General features: G+C 35.9%; 5 protein-coding genes and 2 non-coding genes across 11 annotated transcripts in view; 4 read left to right on the top strand and 3 right to left on the bottom strand.

The window, feature by feature from the left end:
- Positions 1 to 23339, bottom strand: part of LOC126754571 (craniofacial development protein 2-like) — a 484843-nt gene that overhangs the window by 343518 nt on the left and 117986 nt on the right. The gene's annotated exons all lie outside the window — the stretch shown is intronic.
- On the bottom strand, positions 13 to 2595 carry LOC126754516 (exocyst complex component 3). Its single transcript, XM_050466567.1, has 3 exons — positions 1526 to 2595; positions 701 to 1465; positions 13 to 634 (listed from the first exon to the last, which is right to left on the bottom strand). The coding sequence occupies exons 1-3, from the start codon at positions 2495 to 2497 to the stop codon at positions 158 to 160; spliced, it is 2214 nt and encodes a 737-aa protein (XP_050322524.1). The 5' UTR covers positions 2498 to 2595; the 3' UTR covers positions 13 to 157.
- Positions 2805 to 5526, top strand: LOC126754514 (SET and MYND domain-containing protein 4). Of its 3 annotated transcripts, XM_050466559.1 has the most exons (6): positions 2805 to 2908; positions 3057 to 3639; positions 3707 to 4299; positions 4369 to 4811; positions 4877 to 5195; positions 5252 to 5526. In XM_050466559.1, the coding sequence occupies exons 2-6, from the start codon at positions 3095 to 3097 to the stop codon at positions 5512 to 5514; spliced, it is 2163 nt and encodes a 720-aa protein (XP_050322516.1). In that variant the 5' UTR covers positions 2805 to 2908; positions 3057 to 3094; the 3' UTR covers positions 5515 to 5526. The 3 variants fall into 3 exon arrangements, with proteins under 3 accessions (XP_050322516.1, XP_050322515.1, XP_050322514.1); XM_050466558.1 differs by lacking the exon at positions 2805 to 2908 and having other exon boundaries at positions 2915 to 3639; positions 3710 to 4299; XM_050466557.1 differs by lacking the exon at positions 2805 to 2908 and having other exon boundaries at positions 2915 to 3639.
- On the top strand, positions 6593 to 12672 carry LOC126754496 (bromodomain-containing protein homolog). Of its 2 annotated transcripts, none has more exons than XM_050466515.1 (5): positions 6593 to 7838; positions 7901 to 8425; positions 8689 to 9413; positions 9480 to 9793; positions 10158 to 12672. In XM_050466515.1, the coding sequence occupies exons 1-5, from the start codon at positions 6764 to 6766 to the stop codon at positions 11911 to 11913; spliced, it is 4395 nt and encodes a 1464-aa protein (XP_050322472.1). In that variant the 5' UTR covers positions 6593 to 6763; the 3' UTR covers positions 11914 to 12672. The 2 variants fall into 2 exon arrangements, with proteins under 2 accessions (XP_050322472.1, XP_050322471.1); XM_050466514.1 differs by having other exon boundaries at positions 7901 to 8434.
- LOC126754593 (electron transfer flavoprotein beta subunit lysine methyltransferase) overlaps positions 13800 to 23339 on the bottom strand; it is a 117586-nt gene continuing 108046 nt past the window's right edge. For both annotated transcript variants that reach the window (XM_050466701.1, XM_050466703.1), the window contains exons 3-5: positions 15979 to 16182; positions 15779 to 15909; positions 13800 to 15576 (exon numbers count right to left, since the gene is read on the bottom strand). In XM_050466701.1, coding sequence (XP_050322658.1) covers positions 15233 to 15576; positions 15779 to 15909; positions 15979 to 16182 — 679 coding nt within the window. In that variant the 3' untranslated portion in view covers positions 13800 to 15232. The remainder of the gene's footprint in view (positions 15577 to 15778; positions 15910 to 15978; positions 16183 to 23339) is intronic.
- On the top strand, positions 14972 to 15043 carry Trnaa-ugc (transfer RNA alanine (anticodon UGC)). The gene has a single exon. It is a non-coding gene; the product is annotated as a tRNA-Ala (tRNA).
- Positions 15643 to 15714, top strand: Trnaa-ugc (transfer RNA alanine (anticodon UGC)). The gene has a single exon. It is a non-coding gene; the product is annotated as a tRNA-Ala (tRNA).

Here is a 23339-nt window from a genome sequence, read left to right as displayed (position 1 = left end):
TATTTTATTTTGTTTAAAATTTAGGTTTCTAACACTTAATAATAGATGTTTTAATTTTAAATTCAATATTTTATTATAATTTTATTATCTACGTACTTGCATATTACATATGCATATTTCTATATTAAATAAAATATAATTGTTTATATATATTTTTTTACCACAATTTATCGTTGAAAACAATCTCTTTGAATATGCAATCTTGTTTCGCTACGCTCACCATCGCCTTCTTCGATTTTGCAGCATCTTGTACCTTTTCACGTACTTCACTGGCCTTTACATCGTTACGCAAATAGAACAACCGCACAATATGATCTTCACTTAAGGAAGGATAATTTCCCAGAAGTGTATGAAGATCTAACACAAGTAATTCAATGTCACTTGACAATAATTCTGAGAGCGTTGTAATTAAATCCAGTGGGCTATCGGTCATCGCTAAATTGGGTGCTATTTTCTCGAAGCATTGCTTAAAACGTTTTGACTCCTGCTTGATTTTTGTAGTGATTGCTTCACACTCGCTTTTTGTTTTTGATAAACGTTTAGATAGTAAAGCACGTATATAACGTTTGGCAAGTAGTTTTTGAGCTTCATTAATTACCATTTCAAAGTTATTAGGACGCAAGTGCTTATAATCCTACACATAAGAAAATAAGACATATGATTCGAAAGCTTCAAATGAGAGTTATTTATATAAGCATACCTGGAAATAGTCCAATAAAGTTACACATATGGTATCCACAGAAATTGTGGACCCCAGCCATTTTAATGTAAACAAATCATTAAAGTGACATTCCATATCGAGGAAAGCTTCTTCGAGTAAATAATTGGTGGCATGTGCTCTAATACGCTGGAATGTAGTTAGTAGTTTCTCAAAATCTTCATAATGTTCGGTACGAGATTTAGGCCAATACAACTGCTTCATTTGTTGAGCCAATTCAACCATCTGTTGGCTATTATTAACAATAGTTATTATATAGTGTGTGAAATACTTGATTTGATCACGGTTACGAAAATGATGTTCCTTCAATTCAATAACATTTTTTAAATACGATTGCCCGAATACCTCCACTTGTTGAATACTCATCACCAATGCCTTAAATGTTAATTCAGAGTGTATTGTGTTCGTCACTTGTAAATGTTGATCGATCATTTGAAAGATGATAACTGGCGCTGATGTGTGATAGTACTGCTCTTGTTCAGGCGGTTGATCAGAGAACCACTCTTGTTTTTCTGTTTCTGCCGTTTTTGTCATCCATTCTTGATAGTTTCTTTGCATATTGCGCAAGTACTCGTCTTCAAGAGATTTGAGATGTTCTGGACGCAATAAAGGTCCAACAACTTGTTGTATATCAACTCTAAGGTCAGGATGTGACATCAGTTCCACACCAGGATACGTATTCATTACCCATGAGAGCATTGATACATATTCATTACCTTCGAGTCCAGATTTCGCAATATTATCGAGCTTTAATTAACCAATAATAATTTATTATGTAAAATATAAAAATACTTTAAATTTTCTTACGTAAGAGGACAATCCTTCGTGGTACATTTTCACATATTCGTTGAAGATATTGTAATGTGGGGGAAAACAGGGCACACATAATGATTTGACAACTCTTAAATCCTCCAGAATTATTTGTCGTAAAATTTCAAGATCTCTTACAAGCCACATTTTATTATCAGCACGTTCCTCTAATTTTGAACCTTCTATACGTGTAACAACGGCTTCCTGCAATATCTTAAGTGCCATTGAGCGCCATTTCTTCGGTCTGCCTGGAGGTAAAAAACCAGTGACTTTTTGTTGCTGCAAAGCGAATTGATCATTCTTTTCCTCGCGTTCAATTATTCGTAATGCAGTCACTATGACAGTAGGCTCTTTACGAACAGTATTCAATGTTCGACTTAGTATGAGACGTAATTTCTTTTCAAGTGCCTGGGACACTGTGTCCACGGTCTCAAAATGTCGTTTTAGTGTGATTTTGTCCGAAGCATGTTGTTTAGGTTGTTTATGCAATTCGTATAGCAAATCATCACGGGAATTTTCCAAATCGGCTAGACACTGGTGCGCATTTAATAGTTTATCCTCATCAATGAGTGTCATCGTTTTTGAAACACTTGCTTCGACATTAAATATATGCTTAAGGTTTTCCATGGCCGTAGCGTACTGCGAATGTTTCGTATTTTCTTCGCGTACAACTTCTAATGCATCATATATATCTGGTACTCCTTCCAACAATCGATCAACTTCTTGCATACGTTGCCGAACTTCTTTGACATCTTGTAAACACGTTTCTAATTGTTTTAGTCCTACTCTTACTCCATCCAGTTGATTTTGCATACCAGTTTTTAGTAGAGCCTCCACTGAAGCCTTTTTTCGTGCAACGCGATGAAGAAATTGATCTACTTTTTCTAATTGACCCGGACGCTGCAGCATATTTTTTATATCCTTTAAGGCTGCTTGGCGCGCCTCTTCCTCTAATTGCTGTAAGTCCATTATTGGACCTTGATTTATTGGAAAAGTTAAAAATTTCTGCAGCAAAATAGATACGAACAAATAATTGTTGAAAAGGGGTGTGTTGAATTAGTGATAATAAATTTTACACGTATTATGCATATCGACTTTCATACAATTTTCGAAATACACAAGAGGCTTGAATGGTTAAATTTTGGATAATTGTGTATTACAAATAGACGTTTCACTATAGTTTTCCCGATACAAAACTTAAATATATCAATTTTCAGATTTAGTTTTGCTACAAATTTATTACATTATGCCGATTTATATTGGGATCGATATATTTTACGTATCTTACCACCACATCACTCATTCCCACTCAGCTGTTTGCATATTGTTTATACTAAGTGCAACAACAAATCACGTCGATTTAACATCAACCGGCCACAGGTACTTTATGCATATAATTAATTAATTACAATTAGAGCAATAATCCATTAAACAAAAATGGAAAAATACAGTTTTTCTGAGCTTTTAGCGTATCAAGTTTCGAATACAAAAATAGTGAACTCTGAAAATGAGCTCAGTATCATTTTAGATATTAAAAATAACCAAAACTTTCCTACGAATCGTCGTATGTCCTCCGCATGGCTAAAAGCTATAAAGTCTACCCATCAAAGGAATGCCAGTTCTGTTCAACATGCCATTCAATCTGCTATTCGACTGCGTGAAGAAGGAAATAACTATTACAATTCAAAATCTGGAAGTAAATTTGATAATATGATTAATGCTGCTCAACGATATACTCAAGCTATATTCACTGCAATCGAAAATACTGAATCTTTAGCACTGGCTTATGCTAATCGTGCAATGGCGTTACAGGAATTAGAATACTATCAACAAGCGTACGACGATTGTGTTTGCGCACTTGAGACAAACCATTATCCAGTGAAGCTTTTACACAAAATTAAAATACGTCAGGCTTTTTGTGCATACTATTTAAAGGATTCTGAGAAACTCAAAAAACATTTAGAAGAATTGGAGAAAAGTACTCTAAATGAAAATTTTAGTCAGAGAGTAAAAGAATTACAAAAAGGGTTGAAAATTTTAGATGAGGATACCAAAATCAAAACGGAGGAAACCATTAATACGGTTTTGAAATTAAAGGAATCTACCGTAGTGTGAGTTATTGCAGAAGCTTATGTAATATTAATTATGACTTGTATTTTATTATTCATGTACTCATAGAAGAATTGACACAAAAGTGGCTACCCGTGGGAGATATATGATTGCTAAAAACGCCATAAAATCTGGTGAAGTAATTTTTAATGAAAGGATCAGTTCTTTTGTACCTGTAGAGGGATGTCAAATATGCCAACAATGCGGTGCTATGCTTATGATACCAATTCCCTGCCATGACTGTAATTGCAGCATAATTTACTGTTCCTTAAAGTGCCGTCGAAATCATAAAAGCGTGCATCAAAATGAATGTACGGGGTATCTCTGCCGATTATTTGAACAAATAGGCATTTCCCACCTAGCTTTAAGAGTTGTACTAGAGGATTTTCCTGCTATATTGCCAATAGTTTCCTATGAAACAGACATCTATAAACTTTGGCAGACATTGATAACACCTGATAGTTCGCTATATACCAAAACTGATGTGAATTATGTACAGACTCTACAAATGGTTACACATATGCAAAAAATGAGTTTACCAAATAAGTTATGGTTTGCCCTCGTAGCTGATTTTTTAGTTGTATACCTTAAAGATTATACAAATTTCTTTGCAATTTCAAACAAAACGAAGCTGAAGCAATGTGATTGGGAGTCCATCGTCAGTAAGTTTCAATACAACTGAATACATAACAAATTTATATAATAATATTACTTTACTAATGATACTTTAGGTGCTCTTATATTTCGACATATTGGCCAATTTATTGTTAATGCGCATACATGCTCTTCTATTTCGCCAACTTGTTACGACGTAACTTCTACTACTAACAGATTTGGCATTCTCCTGGTTCCTCATATATGGACAAAGCCTCTCCATCTGAAACGTGGTATGTTACATTCATTCAGTGAAACTAAAGAAGTATCGGCAGCAAACCTCCCATATCTTAGTATGTGTAATCATGCCTGTGGACCCACACTGTGCCCAAAATTCTCAGGAAGAAATTTTTATGCACTAGCTGATAGTAATATAGAAAAAGGTGCTGAAATTCTCAATTGTTATACCGTTAACTATAAAAATTCGCTTCGAAATATTCGTAGAGCATACTTAAAAGAGATTTATCATTTTAATTGCACCTGTACATATTGTCAAAAACCCGATCCTGACAAATCCTACGTAAGAATTAAATTTTGTATAGCGAAAATTTTTCCTTAACAATTTGTTTTTGCAATTTGTTATAGCTAAAATATCATGTATATAAATGCAGAAATCCAACATGTGGTGAAAAGTTTGTGCCAACAGATAAACAAGACGTTTCCCCAGCTCTTCATTGGTGGCAGTTAGAAAACGGAGGAGTATCGTGCACGATCTGCTCTGAGGAACAGAGTGTTGAATGGTTTATGAATTTTACAGAGTTATTGGAAAACACAAATAATGCACAAACTCGTTTGGAACTGTTCCGCATTTATGACATGGTCGATAGTTTCCTGGTGGATTTTCACTCATTAAAGATGGAAATGGGAAATGATTTGATGAAAATGCTTATTAAATCTTACAATGGTAAATGTAAAAACCTATTATTATTAGCTTTAATTAAAATTGTATTATTTTTTTAGCTGGCGTAATATTTAACACATTCGAGTTGAACAAATTAGTGTCAATTCTCAATTTTTGCCAAAGAGCCACTATTGAACGATGGGGTTTACAGTCCATTGAGTACGTTACTAAAATGTCAGTTTTGTGGGACTTTATAGCCGTTGGACTATACCAATCTACGCAATTAGAATTAAAAACAATGTTGAAAGCACTTGATGTAATATCAGACGAATATAAACAAGTTTTTTTGAATTATTATAACGATTACCTTCAAAATAAATAAAAGCAAAATATATTTTGTTTACAATTTGTTTTAATTAAAACTACACATAACACATACATTTTAATAAAATTCTTTCGGTAAGCTAAAGTTTAGATAATAAGTGAAATTTTCATCAGAGAATTTTTATATTTGACATCCCACCCACGTAACACAAGCATTTTGCGTATTAGTTACATATGGCAATGCCTTTCTTGATTTCAAATACTTGTGTTATTTTCTTCAAAGTCAATAATCGAGATTTCAAGAACATATTTTAGTTACTTTTTTAATTACAAAAAAGTTTTACATTAAATGTTTAAAATATTTTGAATATATAATTTTAATTATTTTCTAATTCTTAACTTCGAATATCACGTTTCTATCAATATCACATTTTCCAACATTTATTTGGCTTTTTCTTATGCGCTTTGCTTTCGTACCAGTTTGATAGTGTAAACACAATGGCTACGACAGACTGCAGCGGCACGACAGTGAACTGAAAACGTCGTTGTTCATCTTACTACATGTACACTTTGAGAAGCAACAACAACACAATGGCCGGCATGTACACAAAACAACGCAGTTGTCCATTTTGCATGTACACAATTTCGTTGTGGCCATACTAATACCTTTCACTTCAATGAAATTTTAATATTTTGTTCAAAGTGAAATTTTTTATGCAAAAAATAAGTAAATAGGTAAATATTTTTGCTTTAAATTATCACTTGCTATTACAAATGATATAATAGAGCTATTTTATGCTTTTATTTGTAAAATAACATTAAGTTTGTTAGAGCTGTGAATAATTTTACATTTTACATATTAGTGGCATCACCACTCTACCTCCTCTTTCTATCTTCCATTCTACTGTCAACTCTACTGTCGTCGTACTGTCGTTGGCAAAAATAGGAGCAAATTGAAGTTAGCGAGAACGACAACTGTCGGCCTGCAGTCGTGTAGTTGTGCAGCTGTCAAAATAACACTGCCCATAAGAACGTGTGTATTTTAATATTTGACAGATGTAGTTTGCAGTCTGTCGTAGCCATTGTGTTTACACTATGACAAGCTGCAACAGCTGTCACTTTGCGCCATTTGTATGACAGCGAATTTGCGTGTGAATCAGAGAAATACAAAACGAAGCGTAAATTAAGCGAAAAAGCTACAGAAATAATAGTTGCACGCGAAAATTTTGCATATAAAATGCAAATATAACGAAAGGTTTTTGCAATAGCACCGAGCAGAATCATCAGTGACTTCAATTACACATACAATGGGACTCGATTTTGATGCGATCGAGTATTGCAAGAACGTGAAGCTGCAGCAAGCGCAACCGCCGTACGCGTGTCCAGTGGTCAAGTGCGATCGCAGCTACAAAACAGTGGTGGGACTACAATATCACTTACTTAACTATGATCACGACAATCCACAACCAATAACACCAATTATAACGCCTCATCGGAAAAAGGCGCGGAAAGCACATTCCACGCCGAAAGCACCGAAGGGGACTGCTGACGACAACGGTGCAAACGGTGGCGGTTATCAGGTGGCAAATCCTGAATCACTAGTTAGTTACAATGACGAAGAACAAACCGTACAATTCAATATTGATGGTAAAAGTGTGCGACTAGCTATTGATGAGCCGCTACCATTTATTGAAGGTGAAGAGTATGCGGAGTTAGTGGCGCGCCGTTGTATTTTAAATGCCGATGCACCACCACTCGAAGAAAATGCTACATGGGCGCGTGTTAAGGTGCCCGAGGCGCATTATCATGAAATCGAAGACTACCATGTGCCTGATGCACCACCCCGCCCACTCGCCTATTATCGTTTCATAGAAAAATCAGCCGAGGAGTTGGATGGTGAAATAGAGTACGATGTTGATGAAGAAGATTCGGCGTGGTTAGAATGGATGAATGAACAACGTGAAAAAGCCGGTTTTAATCCTGTTACAATCGATACAATGGAACTCTTAATGGATCGGTTAGAAAAAGAATCATATTTTCAAGCTGCTGCTAATGGTACGCCAACCGGTGTGGAAGTCGACGACGATGCTGTGTGTTGCATTTGCATGGATGGCGAGTGCCAGAACACAAACGTAATACTTTTCTGCGATATGTGCAATCTGGCTGTACACCAGGATTGTTACGGTGTACCGTTCATACCAGAAGGGCAGTGGTTGTGCCGACGCTGTTTGCAATCGCCCAGTACCCCTGTGAGTTGTGTATTGTGCCCAAATGCCGGAGGTGCTTTCAAACAGACCGATCGTGGTCAATGGGCACATGTGGTATGCGCGCTTTGGATACCCGAAGTGCGTTTTGCTAATACAGTGTTTCTGGAACCTATCGGTAAGTAAATATTATTTTTTGTGATTTTATGTATTAGATAAACTATTTTAATTTCTTTTCAGATTCTATCGAAACAATACCGGCGGCGCGTTGGCGACTCACATGTTATGTTTGTAAAGAAAAGGGTTTGGGCGCGTGCATACAGTGTCAGCGCAATAGCTGCTATGCTGCTTTCCATGTAACATGCGCACAGCAAGCCGGTTTATATATGACAATGGATACAGTTAAAGACGGTCACAATGACTCGTCGGTTCATGTACAAAAGTACGCTTACTGTCATGCCCATACGCCGGCAGATGCTAAATTAAAAACCAATCAAAAAGAAGTTGAAGATACACGTATGAAAATGAAAGAAGCGAGAAAAGCGCTCGCCAAAAAACGTTCGACAGCACCCATTGTGCTCATACCAACAATTCCACCTAATCGTGTACAGGAGATCTCGGGCATGGTGCACATGCAAAAGAAACAGCAATTCTTAGATAGACTTATAGCCTATTGGACTCTGAAGCGTCAGTACCGAAACGGTGTGCCACTTTTGCGTCGGCTTCAGAGTCAGGGCAACAATCATGGTGTGATCCATCGAAATGGTATTGAAGGTTTGCATTTTATTTCGCCTAGCTGTTCCTATCCCGCACTAAAAAGTTACTAACGGTTGTAGCGATTAACGCTTTATAGTATTGCTATTGATTGCAGTTTATTTTTGCGTCATTAAAAAGTATAGCCAAATAATTTTATTTTTTGACAAGATGTTTTTCTAGATAATTAATTTCAGCATAATATATTTTTTAATCAAATTGTGCGTACAATATACATTGGCAATAATATACTAATACATTGTAATAATCAATAGGTTCGCCGGACACGAAGGAACTGTACAAACAGTTGAAATATTGGCAGTGTCTGCGTCAGGATTTAGAGCGTGCTCGATTGCTTTGTGAATTGGTGCGGAAACGCGAAAAACTTAAGGCTGCCTTTGTGAAAATCTGTGAGCAAGTGGTCATGCTGCAGGTGAATCCACTTGAATCGGCGTTAACAAAACTTCTGGATACACTTGAAGCTAAAGACACCAGTGAAATATTCCGTGAACCGGTCGATACCGAAGAAGTGCCTGACTACTTGGATATTGTGAAGCATCCAATGGATTTAGGTACAATGCGTACAAAATTAAAACAGGGTCAATATGCGACGCTAGAACAGTTGGAAATCGATTTCGACTTAATGATACAAAATTGTCTAGCTTACAATAATAAGGATACGGTATTTTATCGCGCTGGTATACGCATGCGTGACCAGGCGGCACCACTGTTCCAGCAAGTGCGTAAGGAATTGCAACGTGAGGGATTGTTGGACCATACACGTTCCGATCATGAAGATCATGTGGAACACGAGGTGGAAGTGGAATTGAAAACATTACTAGAGGCCAAGCCATGCGAGGAAATCGTACAAAAGTTGCTCATACTTGCAGATAAGTCACAGGTTCTCAAGAATCCCATGTACCGTACCAAGAAAATCAAGCAAATACGCTTGGAAATAACACGCATGCGTAAAGCTATGCAAAAGGCGAAAATCGCTGCTGTAAGTGATAATTTAAACTACACCAAAATAAATATGTATTTATTTAATTATATTTCAATAACGCAGCGGCATTCAAACGTGAGTGTTCATTCGCAGAGCGACGATGACGATGATGATGAAGATGAGCATAGTCACGATGTTACACTTCAAGCAGAGAAAATTTTGAAACAGCCATCCTGTCTGCAGCTGCAGCAACAACAAGTGCAAAATAGCTTGTCAAAACGTTCACGCAAAGTTCCCGCCAATATGATGGTAGTCGATGATGATGATACAATGGGTGAGGAGTCTAAAGAAACTGCAACAACGACAGTGCAAACACCGCCATGCAGTCCCATCAAGAGTCTCAACAATAGCGCGTCACCAGTGGGCGTGAATCGAAGGTATATAACGTTTATAAAAAGTTAGAGCAAAGTCTCCTATATCCAGAGGCGTATAAATAGAGGGACATTCGGTATCGATGTTTTTTGTGTTCTTTGAGACAAAATATTGTGAAAGAATTTTTCTTTCGAATCAATATGAGAAATTTTGGAGTCATGAATTTAAAAAAAAGTAAATTTTTGAATTGAACTTTATTCCTGTGGTTGAAAATAACAAAACATATCTCCCATTCTATCTACAATCATTTGTCCCCATTAGAATAAGGTATTTGTGGCTGTAATAATCTTGCGCTGACCAATCAACCATCTCTCTCTCTCTTTCTCTTTTTACATTTTTTTTTATGCATTGGTGCTCGCATTCTTCCAGAACTGCGGTTTTATTTACACGCAAAGCGCAAGCAGCCCTCAAGCGACCTTCTGAAATCACAACACCCGTTAAGGATGAAACGACGACATTAACCGCGTCTGCCACTCAGAATAACAATAATACCACAACCAGCGGAGCAAGTGCTGCGGGAGCGGCAGCAGCAGCTACACTCGCCTCCTCAGCAATGACAATAAGTAACAAATTAAGTGGAAGTCACTTGGCGCCACTCAGTGCTAGTTTGGGTCTCCCTGCAGGTGCAGTACTGGGTGGTACAGTAGCTGGAAAATCGCCCAAACGAAATGCGCGCCATAAGCGGTTGTCAGAGATGCGACAGAGCGCATCGATGTCGCCAAAGAAATCACCAAACGCCACGCTTACACCAAATACACCGTCAACTGTAAATGTGCCAGCTAGCGTAGGGGTGTTAACGACCACACCGAACTACGATCGGATACCAGATAGTTTTCGTGTTTATCGCGCGAATAATGAACGCGACGTAAGCGATAGTGATGACGATGATTTGAGTGATATGTCGGGAAGTCCGTGCAGTAGTTGTTCTGGTTTCAGTGTCAGCGGGTCTGGCTCAGAGTACGATAGCAGTGACGATGATGACGACGAAGATGATGACGGTGAGGATGATGGCGAAGGTGATGCTGAAGGTGATGAGGAGAGCGAAGACGATGAAGAGGTTGATGGCCGGGACGGCGATGTGGAAGTGAATGAAGTCGCTAGTATTTGTGAGGGTGATATTGACGGCGAAGCCGATGTCGCTGGTGGTAACGGTGAAGCGATAAGCGCTAGTGCCGATAGTGATGATGGCGCCGAGGAGAGTAACGACCGCGTAGCTAGTGACAAAGTTGAAACAGATACAAAAAGTGTGGCAACACGAACGCCTACCCCCTCAGAGAAACGTCCACGCAACGCTACACGCACGAAGCAGAAAAACAAACCGATAATTGAAGTGAATGCCAATACAAAAAATACAATCACCAATGCAGTGCAGACAACGACCAACACTGCCAAGACGAAGACAACGACAACAGGAACGGCAACGGCAACTGCGTCGACGACGACAACGCGCTCTAACAACAAACAAATACTGACAAGATCAGCCACACCCACCGCCAGCATAAGCGCTACCTCTACACCAATTGCGAATAATGTTAGAGGTCGAAAAGCGAGTCTTAACAACAAGTTGATATACAACAATACGCACAATACACGCGGTGCGGCAGCGGCAACACCAACGCCATCAACATCGTCTCGACCCACATCAGCTAATGCCGATTTAGTTAACGAGGCGGGCGATGCTGATGCCGACGATGCGTTGGCGGCGACGGCAGCAACAATAACAATGCTAAAACCACCACTCGAGCCGTTGCAGTTAGTGTGGGCTAAATGTCGCGGTTATCCCTGGTATCCGGCATTAATACTCGATCCCAAAACGCCGAAAGGTTTTGTCTATAACGGTGTACCATTGCCTGCGCCACCACCCGATGTGCTGGCGTTGCGCAAAAACTACACCGAAGATGTGGTCTTTTTAGTGCTGTTCTTCGATGTGAAACGTACGTGGCAATGGTTACCGGCGAATAAACTCGAAATACTGGGCATCGATAAACGACTGGATCAGCAGAAATTGGTGGAATCACGCAAGCCCACTGAACGCAAGGCGGTGAAAAAAGCATACCAAGATGCGCTGCATTATCAGAGTCAAGTGTCCGATCTGGAAGGTCAGGGGCCCGATCCGATAATGTGAGAAGGTGCAATGACGGTTGGCGTCTGGCGGAAAGCGCGACACAAACGGCGCTAAAGCGCAATGCAGTGATTGCTACTGCTATTATTCATGACGCCGACCGTTGTAGTTGCACATACAAAACCATACATACATACTTACATTTAAATGCATAATCATATAAGAATAATTCGAAAGTGACACTTATGTATGTATACAGAAGCGTCTCTTTAATTATTAATTGCTAGTTTTTAGTTCTATAAGTTTATATATAAATATATATTTGATTGATGTTTACCTTTGCTACGATAATTATACATAACATAAATACATAAATGCTAAATATAATTTTATATTTTGCTAAATTACTATAACATAAAATAATATTAATTAAGTCTTGAAACAAAAAAATTTGCCTTTACTGCAATTTGCACTACTCTATATTAGATAACCTTAAACGTAACGAACACACTTTTTAAATGTAATTTTCGAAATCGTTCTCATTTAGCATTTCATAATTTTCAACTTGCACACGAAATGTGGTTTATTATGTTTTTACTTATTTCAGTTTTAATTTTTTTGTTTTTCGTTGCGTCTTTAGCTGAATTCTCGCTGAATTTCGTTAATTTATTTTTATGTAAATTGTTTGAAATTTAATTAGAAAAAATTCTAAAAAATTCCGTAATTTCCAAGCGCACTTCAAGTGTTGTAGACATAAATTTATTTCTTTGCAAATTAGATAGAAGTTAATTGGCATTTTGATTGCAATTTTCGCTATAATTCGAAAATAGTCTTTGATTTTTAAATTAAAATAAAGCAAGTTGTTATTGTTCTGTTTAGAAATAAAAAAAAATATTTCATTCGAAAAAGTGCCCTCTCGCTGTGCAATAACAATATTTTCTTTTGACAAAATATTTTGGATCTGTTATTATAATTTTTGTTCGCAATTTGACTATAACTTACAGTTATTAAATTTATTGTATTTTTAGTACATTATAAATTTATTCTTGTCTACTTAACTTCTAATTTTTTAGATTTTCCACTTTCGCTGTTTAGATATTTTGAAATTTTGGAGAAAATGTTTCAAATTTGAAATAAAAAATTCAAAATGACGAAAAAAAACATACATATTAATTAAAAAATAAGTAATGTAAAAACCATATGTAAAATAAATCAATTTGTAAAAATTAACAATAAGAAATGTTAAGCTAATATAAGCAACATAAAACATGCTGCATTTTGTGTAATATTTCTAATTGTGTGCATTCGGTTTTTTCTTCAAAATATTTTGCTATTGCGTACAGTTTGTTTTCAAGTTTTTGCCCTCTTTTTACCTTTCACATTGAAAAAAATTGGCAAGTTGTGTGTGGTTAAACGCGTTTATATATAAACTTATACAAAATCTAAGTTAAGTTTTAATTATTAAATTAAATTAATTAGTTTTAAGCGATAAAAAAATGTAAAAATTAAAATAAAACACAAAAATTAATTAATAAATCCATAAAAAATAAACAATAAATACAATTAAATTTAAAATCGTTATGTCAACCTAATTTGGTGTAGGAAATTAGTATCGGCAGTGTGATTTATTCGTTTTGCAAATCACCGTTTTTTGTGTTTGTGAGTTAATACAATATTTTTTATTATTTAATTTTTTTTATTTATTTTAATTATTTTTTATCTTGTTTTTTATTATTTTTAATTTCTTTTTTTATTATTTTTAATTTCTTTTTTTATTATTTTTTAATTTTTTTATAATTTTTTTATATTTTTTTTATTATTGTTTACTATTTTTTATTATTTTTTTTATGTTTTTTAACTTTATTAATTTTTTTATATGTAGTTTTTTAATTTTTTTATATTTAAAATAAAAAAATTTTTTTTAATATTTCTTACATAATTTTTTCATTGCAAACAAGCGTATGTTATTTTTTTAATTTCTCTTATAGTAAAATATGTAGCTGTTTACAGGAAAAAAACAAGAAGAAAAGTTAACTTTCCCAAAGCAATATACCCTTCACAGGTGCATTTCTTTTAGTAACTACATACATATGTACATATGTATGTGTACAGTTTGTATGGAAGCTATATGTTATAATAATCCGATCTGAACAATTTTTTCGGAGATTATATAATTACCTTAAGCAGTAATCTATGTCAAATTTCGTGAAGATACCACGTCAAATGCGAAAGTTTTCCATACAAGCCCTTGATTCCGATCGTTCGGTTTGTATGGCAGCTATAAGCTATAGTGAGCCGTTTTGAACAACTTCTTCCGATATTGCAATATTTTTATGAACAATAACTGATACAAAATTTCGTGAAGATATATCGTCAAATGAGGAAGTTTCCCATGCATCCCGATCTGAACAATTTCTTCGGAGATTACATTGTTGCCTTAGAAAATAATCTGTACCAAATTTCGTGAATATATCTTGTCAAATGCAAAAGTTTTCCATACCAGATACTAGATTCCGATCGTTCAGTTTGTACGGCAGCTATATGCTATAGTGAGCCGATCTGAACAATTCCTTCCGATATTGCAATATTATCTCAGAAAATAACCTGTGCCAACTTTTGTGAAGATACATTGTCAAATGTGAAAGTTTTCCATACAAGAACTTGTTTCCGATTGTTCAGTTTGTATGGCAGCTATATGTTATAGTGGTCCGATATCGGCAGTTCCGACAAATGAGCATCTTCTTGAAAAGAAAATGACTAAATTAACTCAGCTCGTCATGCTGATCATGTATATATTTATGTATGTTATAGGGTCTCCTGCATTTCCTTCTGTTCAGGGTATAATAAACTCGTGTATTCGTTTTTTGTACTTTTATGCCAATACATGTCTACATAGAAACTCCACGATGTGCTTAACTCGTGCTTTCAGCTGACATGTAATTAAAAATTCAACATGACAACCGAATGAACAAAGTTATTGGCGTTTAATAGGTAACATAAGCATAACGAGTATTTAATTTGTTCGGCCCGTTATTTTAGGCATGCATTAAATTGAGCTAATTTGTGCGTAAGAACTCTGGACGTGGCGTGAACTTAGTCATTGGGCAATTAATTTTTGTGAGGGGATGTAGCTCAGTGGTAGAGCGTTCGCTTTGCATGTGAAAGGCCCCGGGTTCGATCCCCGGCATCTCCAATTAATTTTTTGGTTTTTTCAGTTTCTAATTTTTAGATCCATTTTTGTATTATTAAGACTATTAAAATAATCTTTTTTAATACTGTTAGAAATTTTATAGTGAATACAGTTTTTTAATAAACAATTATTTATAATATACAATATTTTTTTATGTTCACATTAAATTTTTAATAATAATTGGAATCATTACTATCTTAATTCCCAAACATTAACAAAGCGAAAACCATTATTCTCAATGCAGCCACTTTCCGTCAATTCGTATTTGGCTAAACGTCTCATATGCTGCCGTCTGTTCGCTGTCAAGCCATGCCGTCCGGGATCACCAACAAGTATCTGTTTTCCCGCCTTACGTAGTTTTTGTAGCCAAGGCTGCAAAACAGCGGCGAATTCTTCGTCGTAAAAAACATCACCCAACAAAATTAGGTCTTCCTGTACCAATTGTGACGCTTTTATTAAATTTTCCGTAGAAATATGTAAGTGTTTCAGGTCTACCGCATTCAACTGAGCGTTCAGTACAACAGCACAGCCAGCCGCTAAAAGATACGATACAAATAGAGTATGTGTGTATAAATTCAGACTTAGGCAATTTTTAAATGTGAGGGGATGTAGCTCAGTGGTAGAGCGTTCGCTTTGCATGTGAAAGGCCCCGGGTTCGATCCCCGGCATCTCCAGTAATATTTTTGTTTTACATTTAAAATTTTATGTCCAAATTTCAAATGAAATTTAAATGTTTACCTTCATCGATGTCATTTGCCACAACATATTTTGCTTGGTGCATTAGCGCAGCCACGGCGCTGGCCCCACAACCGCTGCCCACATCCAGCACCGACTTGCCAGCCACCAAGGAGGGATTATCCAGTACGTAACTGTTAAAGTAGAAGATATTATGATATTATTTTCGAAGCTTTGTAAAATTAACTTTGTGGCAAACCAACCGACTGATAGCCTGTCCACCAGGCCAGTAGAATGCCCAAAAGGGGTCGTCTTTGAACAACTTCGTGACATTTACATTGGGTACTGGTTCATGAAAGAGCCGACATTCTGGTGTTATGAGATGGAGCGCTATCTCTGGCGTTAAATGATCTCGTGAAATTTTCGTCTCTTGTAGTATAACGCGTTCGATGTCTTTAAGATTTGCTCTAGAAATATGTTAAGGTTTACAAATAAATATAATGATATAATATTTTTGATACTAGCTGTTAGCATATTAGTAAGCCGGTTCGGCGCTTGAGCTCAAATTTTATTTGGGAAATATTTAGTGTATCACTTCACTCTAAAAAAAATGATTGCCTATTTTGAACGTTTTTCAAATGAAACTCAACAAAATAACACTTTTGTATACAGATACTTAGAATCACATTCAATTAATATATCTAATGATTACTAACTAATTTCTAACTAGGACTTCTTCTCTTGGACTAAGGTGTCCATTAATTTTTTCAGCGAAGTTTTTTTATGGCCATAGTCGAGTCGAATCTCCTTCCAGGCGTAGATCTGTTGTTTGATTTGTTGCGGATAATATAGAATAGTCATGATATTAGCTATTATTTTGGACTCTTACAGTACATTATTTTTCCGGGTTGAATCGGGTCAATACTTCCCTGAGCCCCCATATACCTAATACAAAGATTTTCAAACTTCCGCATATTTCGGCCAATATAGTAGTTATCTCAATGAAATAGAGTGTTTTACTCATAACACTGTATCTTTGTGCCTAAAATAGATGAAATTGGGCGAAAACTTGACCTACCCCTTATATAACTATTACCAGGATTTTCGAACATCCAGTTGACTTTGCTCCATATGATTGGTAATTGTATCTCAGGTATCTTAATGAAGCCTAGGGAACATTTTTTTTAAGTATAATGTATGTATACTACATACTTATAATGATTTTCGTGTTTCCAACAAACCTTATGCGGAATATCTCTGTCACTATATGAATTACATATATATGGTAGAGGGTGTTTTCAAAAGGATAGGGACGATAGGGGCAGCAAACCACGCCATATTTTTTCCGTTCTTTTGACATTTATCTTCAGTAATGTTTGCCATTTTATCATGGAAAAATATACGATTCAACAACGAGTCGAAATTATTAAAATTTACTTCCGAAATTCGAAGTTAATGGTCTCAACTTGAAGACCTGTCAGATCAACAATTGAGAGTCTAAAATGTTTCTGTGCCAGTGAGACAAAGAAGTGTACATAGTCTCGAGAATATTGCTGTCGTTAGCGCAGCAATTGAGGAAGACCTAAATCAGTCTCTCACACATCGTTCTCGAGTGTTGAGCATCTCTGTGACGTCATTGTGGCGAATTTTGCGAAAAGGTTTTGGCCTAAATCCTTACAAGTTGCAAGGGTATAAAACGTTTAGTTGCACTCGAACTTTGCCCTTCATTACTTTTTGTTTTTATTTTTAGTTCAAATTAATCTTACTGAAAGAGCCAATAATTATACATTTATTTTGGGGCATTACTTTTTTTATGGGTTTTTGTTTTTAATATGGACTTTTCTTATTTTCTTGTTTGTATGTACATATGTACATACATATGTATGTACTTTATAGGGCGTGGAGACGTGAGTGTTACAAACTTCTTGGCAAATTTAATAAACCCGGTTTAGGGTATAATGAATATATGAACCTGTACCTTTAATACAATCATACATGAAGAAGTTTAAAAAATCAATATGGCGACCACGCAAAAAATTTAACTAATAATTATTATAATGAGAGCTAAAAATAGCACAAATAAATAAATAAAAATATAAATATAAAATTGAGCTGTCAGCTTATTGCTATAAAAATTGTGAGTCTAAAAATAGACTGTCATACTTATGTAGTAAAAATAAAACGCCATAAGTGTTTATGTTTTTGTGAGCATTACGAATATATTGTGGGATTGTGGAACCGGTGTGCCAAGCACGTGCTCGAGCGGTCAGCTGCGATCGATTGCTTTTCGCCAAAATACTGTGGTTCGTTAAATCTGTTTGTTTCGATTATGAAGGTATAATTAATGTAGCGTGATATTTGCTGTAATAGTGCGATAGGTAAATTTATTGTATTGATTGCAGTAACGAAAATAAAAACTATTTTTTTTCTTTTTGGATATTTTCCATTTTTTTTGAGGATTAAGTTTGTTTATTGTTTTTTGGTTTATACTTATGTATTCTGTGCAAATATTTTTCATAAGAATTTTACATAAAACCAAAACAACATTCTAATAACAATGTAAATAAAATATAAAAAATAAGTTAACTTCAAAATAATATGGAGATAATAATATAACAAATAATTGCTAATTTCTCGCTTAAAAAAAAAACAAAAATCGGTGGAGCGCCGTTAGTGTGACTTCCGCGTAAAAGCCCATTGAGTTTCGGCTTTGTTTGTTGCGAAGCGGCTATTTGTTGCTACAGCAAAAGCGCACGCTTCGGCATGCCAGTATGCATGTAATCAAAACTAAACGACCACACGTACATAAGTTTGAACGTAAGTATATATAAAAATTATATGTTCAGAAAAAATACGATTATTTGTTTTGAATGCACATCTGTGTAAACTTCTCGTCTAAATTAGCACCATTGACGTAGCCAAATATGAATTAGGCAACAAACATACATATGTATGTATGTAAATACAAATCCACAAGAATGGCATACTTTGAAACCAATTGCCAAAATATTCGTAAACACTTCAAAGAATGCAAAATTTTAATTGTGAAACTTTATTTATTTTGTTTGTTTGCCCTATTGTACGCACTCAATTGGTTCCATTAATTATTTTATTCATATAATTTTTTCTTTCCTCAAGCTTGGTGAATTCGTGAAGGCAGAAGAATTTCGTGCTTCGTTTAATAAGTACTACGTGAGTAAGCTGCGTGATGTATAGTTCGAGTGCATAAGCTTTTTCATTACTTTTGTCTTTTACTAAGGTCAGAATTTACGTCAAATGCATTAACAGTAATTTAATGACAAAATATTTGTTTTTCAAGTTAGTCTATGACTGCTTAAATATTTTTGATTAGTTAAGAATAATACAATTTTAATGAAAAAAACTAAGGAAGGGCTAAGTTCGAGTGTAATCGAACATTTGATACTCTTGTAACTTGTCAGGTTCAAAGCCAGGGAAATACATTTAGGTGATTTTTGGCACAAAGATGAACCGCCCTCATTTTTATTAAGATAACTCACATATGTGTATGTAGGTATACAGGGTTTGTCCGGAAAGTACTTCGACTGTACTTCGGAGTGTACACGCACCGACTAAATTCAGTAGAGTGCGTTCCTAGCTAACGATTGAGCGGGTGGTCAGTTGTCTCCGAGCACCTGGAGGGTCAGGACAAACATTTTCGCGCGACGTGTTTCTCTGAGTGGTGCAAGCCGAAAATGCAGCGTTCGTTAGAGCAGAGGTAAGCGATTAAATTCTGTGTAAAACTCAGTATACGACAGAAATTTTTGATACGATCAAGCAGGCTTACCCAGATGTTGCTTTAGAAAGAAGTTGTGTGTTTCAGTGGCACCAGGCCTTTTTGGATCGTCGCTGATGAAGACCGCAAATCCAAAGTGAAAACGATGCTCATTGTCTTTTTTGACATCAAAGGCATCATTCACCATGAGTTTGTCCTTCCTGGACAAACCGTCAACGCCAAGTTTTACGTGGGAATCCTCAAGAGATTCAAACGAAGGGTCAATCGGGTTCGACAAGACATCGCAGCCGATTGGAAGTTGCACCACAAGAACGTCTCGGCATCCCAGCGCTTTCGCAACCGCCCTATAGCCCAGACATAGCCCCCCGGACTTTTTTTGGTTTTTTTTGCCTGAAAAGTCCGATGAAGGGGGATCTAAGCAGCATGCACTTCGGCTCTCAAAGCTATTCCGGAGAATGCCTTCCGTGACGCCTTCAATGATTGAAATTAGCGCTGGCAGAGCTGCATAGAAGGAGCCTATTTTGAAAGTTTTAAACAATTTTTTTTTAATCGGTTGAGTCCTATTACTTTCCGGACAAACCCTGCAATAAATACAAGACCCGACTCAACATATTTTTGGTTTACCATAATATTATCAGAAATAGATTCTCTCCGAATTTCTATAATAAATCTAACAGATTTACCTATATTTTCAATAAAAAGTTCGTAATAGCAACTGGGGTCCACATATTCGGTATATAAGGGCTTGAACAATTTTGGTTTGATTTGGACAATTTTTAGTCATAAGATGGCAGAACTCAGAGGCACTATGCAAACTTTTATCCCGATACATTCATTGATGCTTCATTTGTATACTGGAAAGTAAAAGAATTAAATAAAATATAAAATTATGTTATATGGAAGTAGGCGTGATTGTAGTCTGATATCGCATATTTTCACGCTGTATTGTAGTAGTGTCAGGAGAACAAGTCAATGTTACCTATCGTATTAGATTAAAAGCGGTCGGGCAGGTTCCGAGATATGGGGTTTCATCCAGCGTTTGAAAAACTACGCTACTCTCGTAGCATTTCATTTTACTCTTGCTACCGCTCTCACTTTGTCGGGAGCCACAGCATAGCCTTAGCATAACAATGTAAAGTATGTGCTCTACTCTGCTCCGAGTTTTGTTAGGAAAACAAGTAAGGAAGGGCTAAGTTCGGGTGTCACCGAACATTTTATACTCTCGCATGATAAAGTGATAATCGAGATTTCATTATACGTCATTTACATATTTTTCAAATACCGTATTTTTGTAAAGTTTTATTCCGCTATCATCATTGGTTCCTAATGTATATACTCGTATTATGCAGAAAAGGCATCAGATGGAATTCAAAATAGCGTTATATTGGAAGAAGGCGTGGTTGTGAACCGATTTCACCCATATTTCGTACATGTTATCAGGGTGTTAAGAAAATATTATATACCGAATTTCATTGAAATCGGTCTAGTAGTTCCTGAGATATGGTTTTTGGTCCATAAGTGGGCGAGGCCACGCCCATTTTCAATTTTTAAAAAAAAAGCCTGGGTGCAGCTTCATTCTGCCATTTCTTCCGTAAAATTTAGTGTTTCTGACGTTTTTTGTTAGCCGGTTAACGCACTTTTAGAGATTTTCAACATAACCTTTGTATGGGAGGCGGGCGTGGTTATTGTCCGATTTCTTCCATTTTTGAACTGTATATGGAAATGCCTGAAGAAAACGACTCTGTAGAGTTTGGTTGACATAGCTATAGTAGTTTCCGAGATATGTACAAAAAACTTAGTAGGGGGCGGGACCACGCCCACTTTTACAAAAAAATTACGTCCAAATATGCCCCTTCCTAATGCGATCCTTTGTGCCAAATTTCACTTTAATATCTTTATTTATGGCTTAGTTATGACACTTTATAGGTTTTCGGTTTTCGCCATTTTGTGGGCGTGGCAGTGGGCTGATTTTGCCCATCTTCGAACTTAACCTTCTTATGGAGCCAAGAAATACGTGTACCAAGTTTCATCATGATATCTCAATTTTTACTCAAGTTACAGCTTGCACGGACGGACGGACAGACGGACGGACAGACAGACATCCGGATTTCAACTCTACTCGTCACCCTGAACGTTATCAGGTATACATAACCCTATATCTGACTCTTTTAGTTTTAGGACTTACAAACAATCGTTATGTGAACAAAACTATAATACTCTCTTTGACAACTTTGTTGCGAGAGTATACAAATTACGGTTTGGTGCGCTTTATGAGTCGGTGGCGTCATTGGGCCGTATTTCTTTCATGATGATCAATATAGCGTGAATAAAGAATTTCATTGATATCCTAGGCAATTGTTGTTTTATTTAAAAAAAACCTTTGGTGGCGCTCTTATTAAAAACCCCGTTATTATATAAAATATATGAATAAAATTCAATAATAATTCTAATTAATAAACAAATAATGAGGACATAAGTGCGAATGAAAATAACTTAAAAGTTTAAAAGCCTCCGAATGTGATGAATGACCTGATTGTGTACATACGTACTTACTCATAAATCCGTAAATGGGATAAAGTGAACTTAAGAATTGTAACATCTTAATATAAGTTTATTTTTAATGCAATAAACAACGTGAAATACTTCAACTCCAATTAAGGTCTTTGGGGAAATCCATCAAGCAAATATTGTGCCGCTTTAGCACACATACCCCCAGCAGCATTATTAGCAGGTATGACTGTACAACAACATGGTGCAAACATTTGCGGTTAAGTGCATAAACAACAACAATAAAAAATGAGTAAAAAACGTGTGACAAAGGAGCTGAAACTAGTTTCTTTGATCGATTGACGCAAGCGGAAAAGGGTAATGCCGCTTATAAGCGTGCAAAAGTCCACAAAGGAACCACAAAAGCCTAAAATCAGCGTTAAATTGGGAAAAAGCCTCACTGAAAGAGCAAATGTGATTTATTTTCAATAAGTATTTACTATACGTATACATACATATGCAAGTTTGCTTTGTATATGCCGCGATTCATTTAGAGACAATGTATACAAAACTTTCAAGGTCGCTTATGGAATACCACGATAAATAGTTTAGCAGCTTAAAAGTATGCTGAATGCGCCTACATGGAGCTAATATTAGTGAAATAACCAAACTCAGCGGCAGGGCTTGAAATACTATGTCTGTGTTGGGAAATTACTAGTTTTAAAGTGATTTAATATACATATATACATATGAATATAGTTGTATGTACACATATATTTGAAAGCCTCTCGCTCAAATGCCGGGAAATTCCGTAAGTGATTAGCTTCTATGAAAATCGAATGCGAAACTCCATTAAAGTTGCCAAGCAACATTGTTGAACGAAATATACTCCATTAACACACATTGTAGACTCTTTGAGTTGACGAACTAGTTTGGAAGTAAATAGTAAAGGAAAATTTAGAAAAAATGGTATTTCCAAGTGAGCTCAATCAAATAATTTAATTAGCATTCACTTTTTCGTTTTATTGGCAATCGAAGCAGCTAAAATGATAGTTTCTCTTTCAATGAAAAAAACTAGATTCCAAAACAAAAAAAAAAAACACAGAAACTTTTGGCTCGAAACTTTTTGCTCGAAAACATCGGATCTTCTTGCAACTTTTAAAGAGCCCATAGAGTAAAGCGATGTCGCTTGGGAAGGTCGAGCGGCTTCAATTCTTAAACTGAACGATTTGAAAACGTTGTTCAAGCGTAAGTCTTTCCATGAAGAAATGCCAAACAATATTGAACAAAAATAACATGAAAGCTTGACACGACTCACGCGTGATCTGTCAAAAGAGGCTATTGAAAAAATTACTTCTACTTGGATCACCCGTTATTATATAG

The sequence above is a fragment of the Bactrocera neohumeralis genome, chromosome 4, assembly GCF_024586455.1.
Source record: "Bactrocera neohumeralis isolate Rockhampton chromosome 4, APGP_CSIRO_Bneo_wtdbg2-racon-allhic-juicebox.fasta_v2, whole genome shotgun sequence".
Lineage (NCBI taxonomy): Eukaryota > Metazoa > Arthropoda > Insecta > Diptera > Tephritidae > Bactrocera > Bactrocera neohumeralis.
The sequence above is the reverse complement of the archived record's forward strand: the minus strand, read 5'-3'. Positions and strand labels throughout refer to the sequence as shown.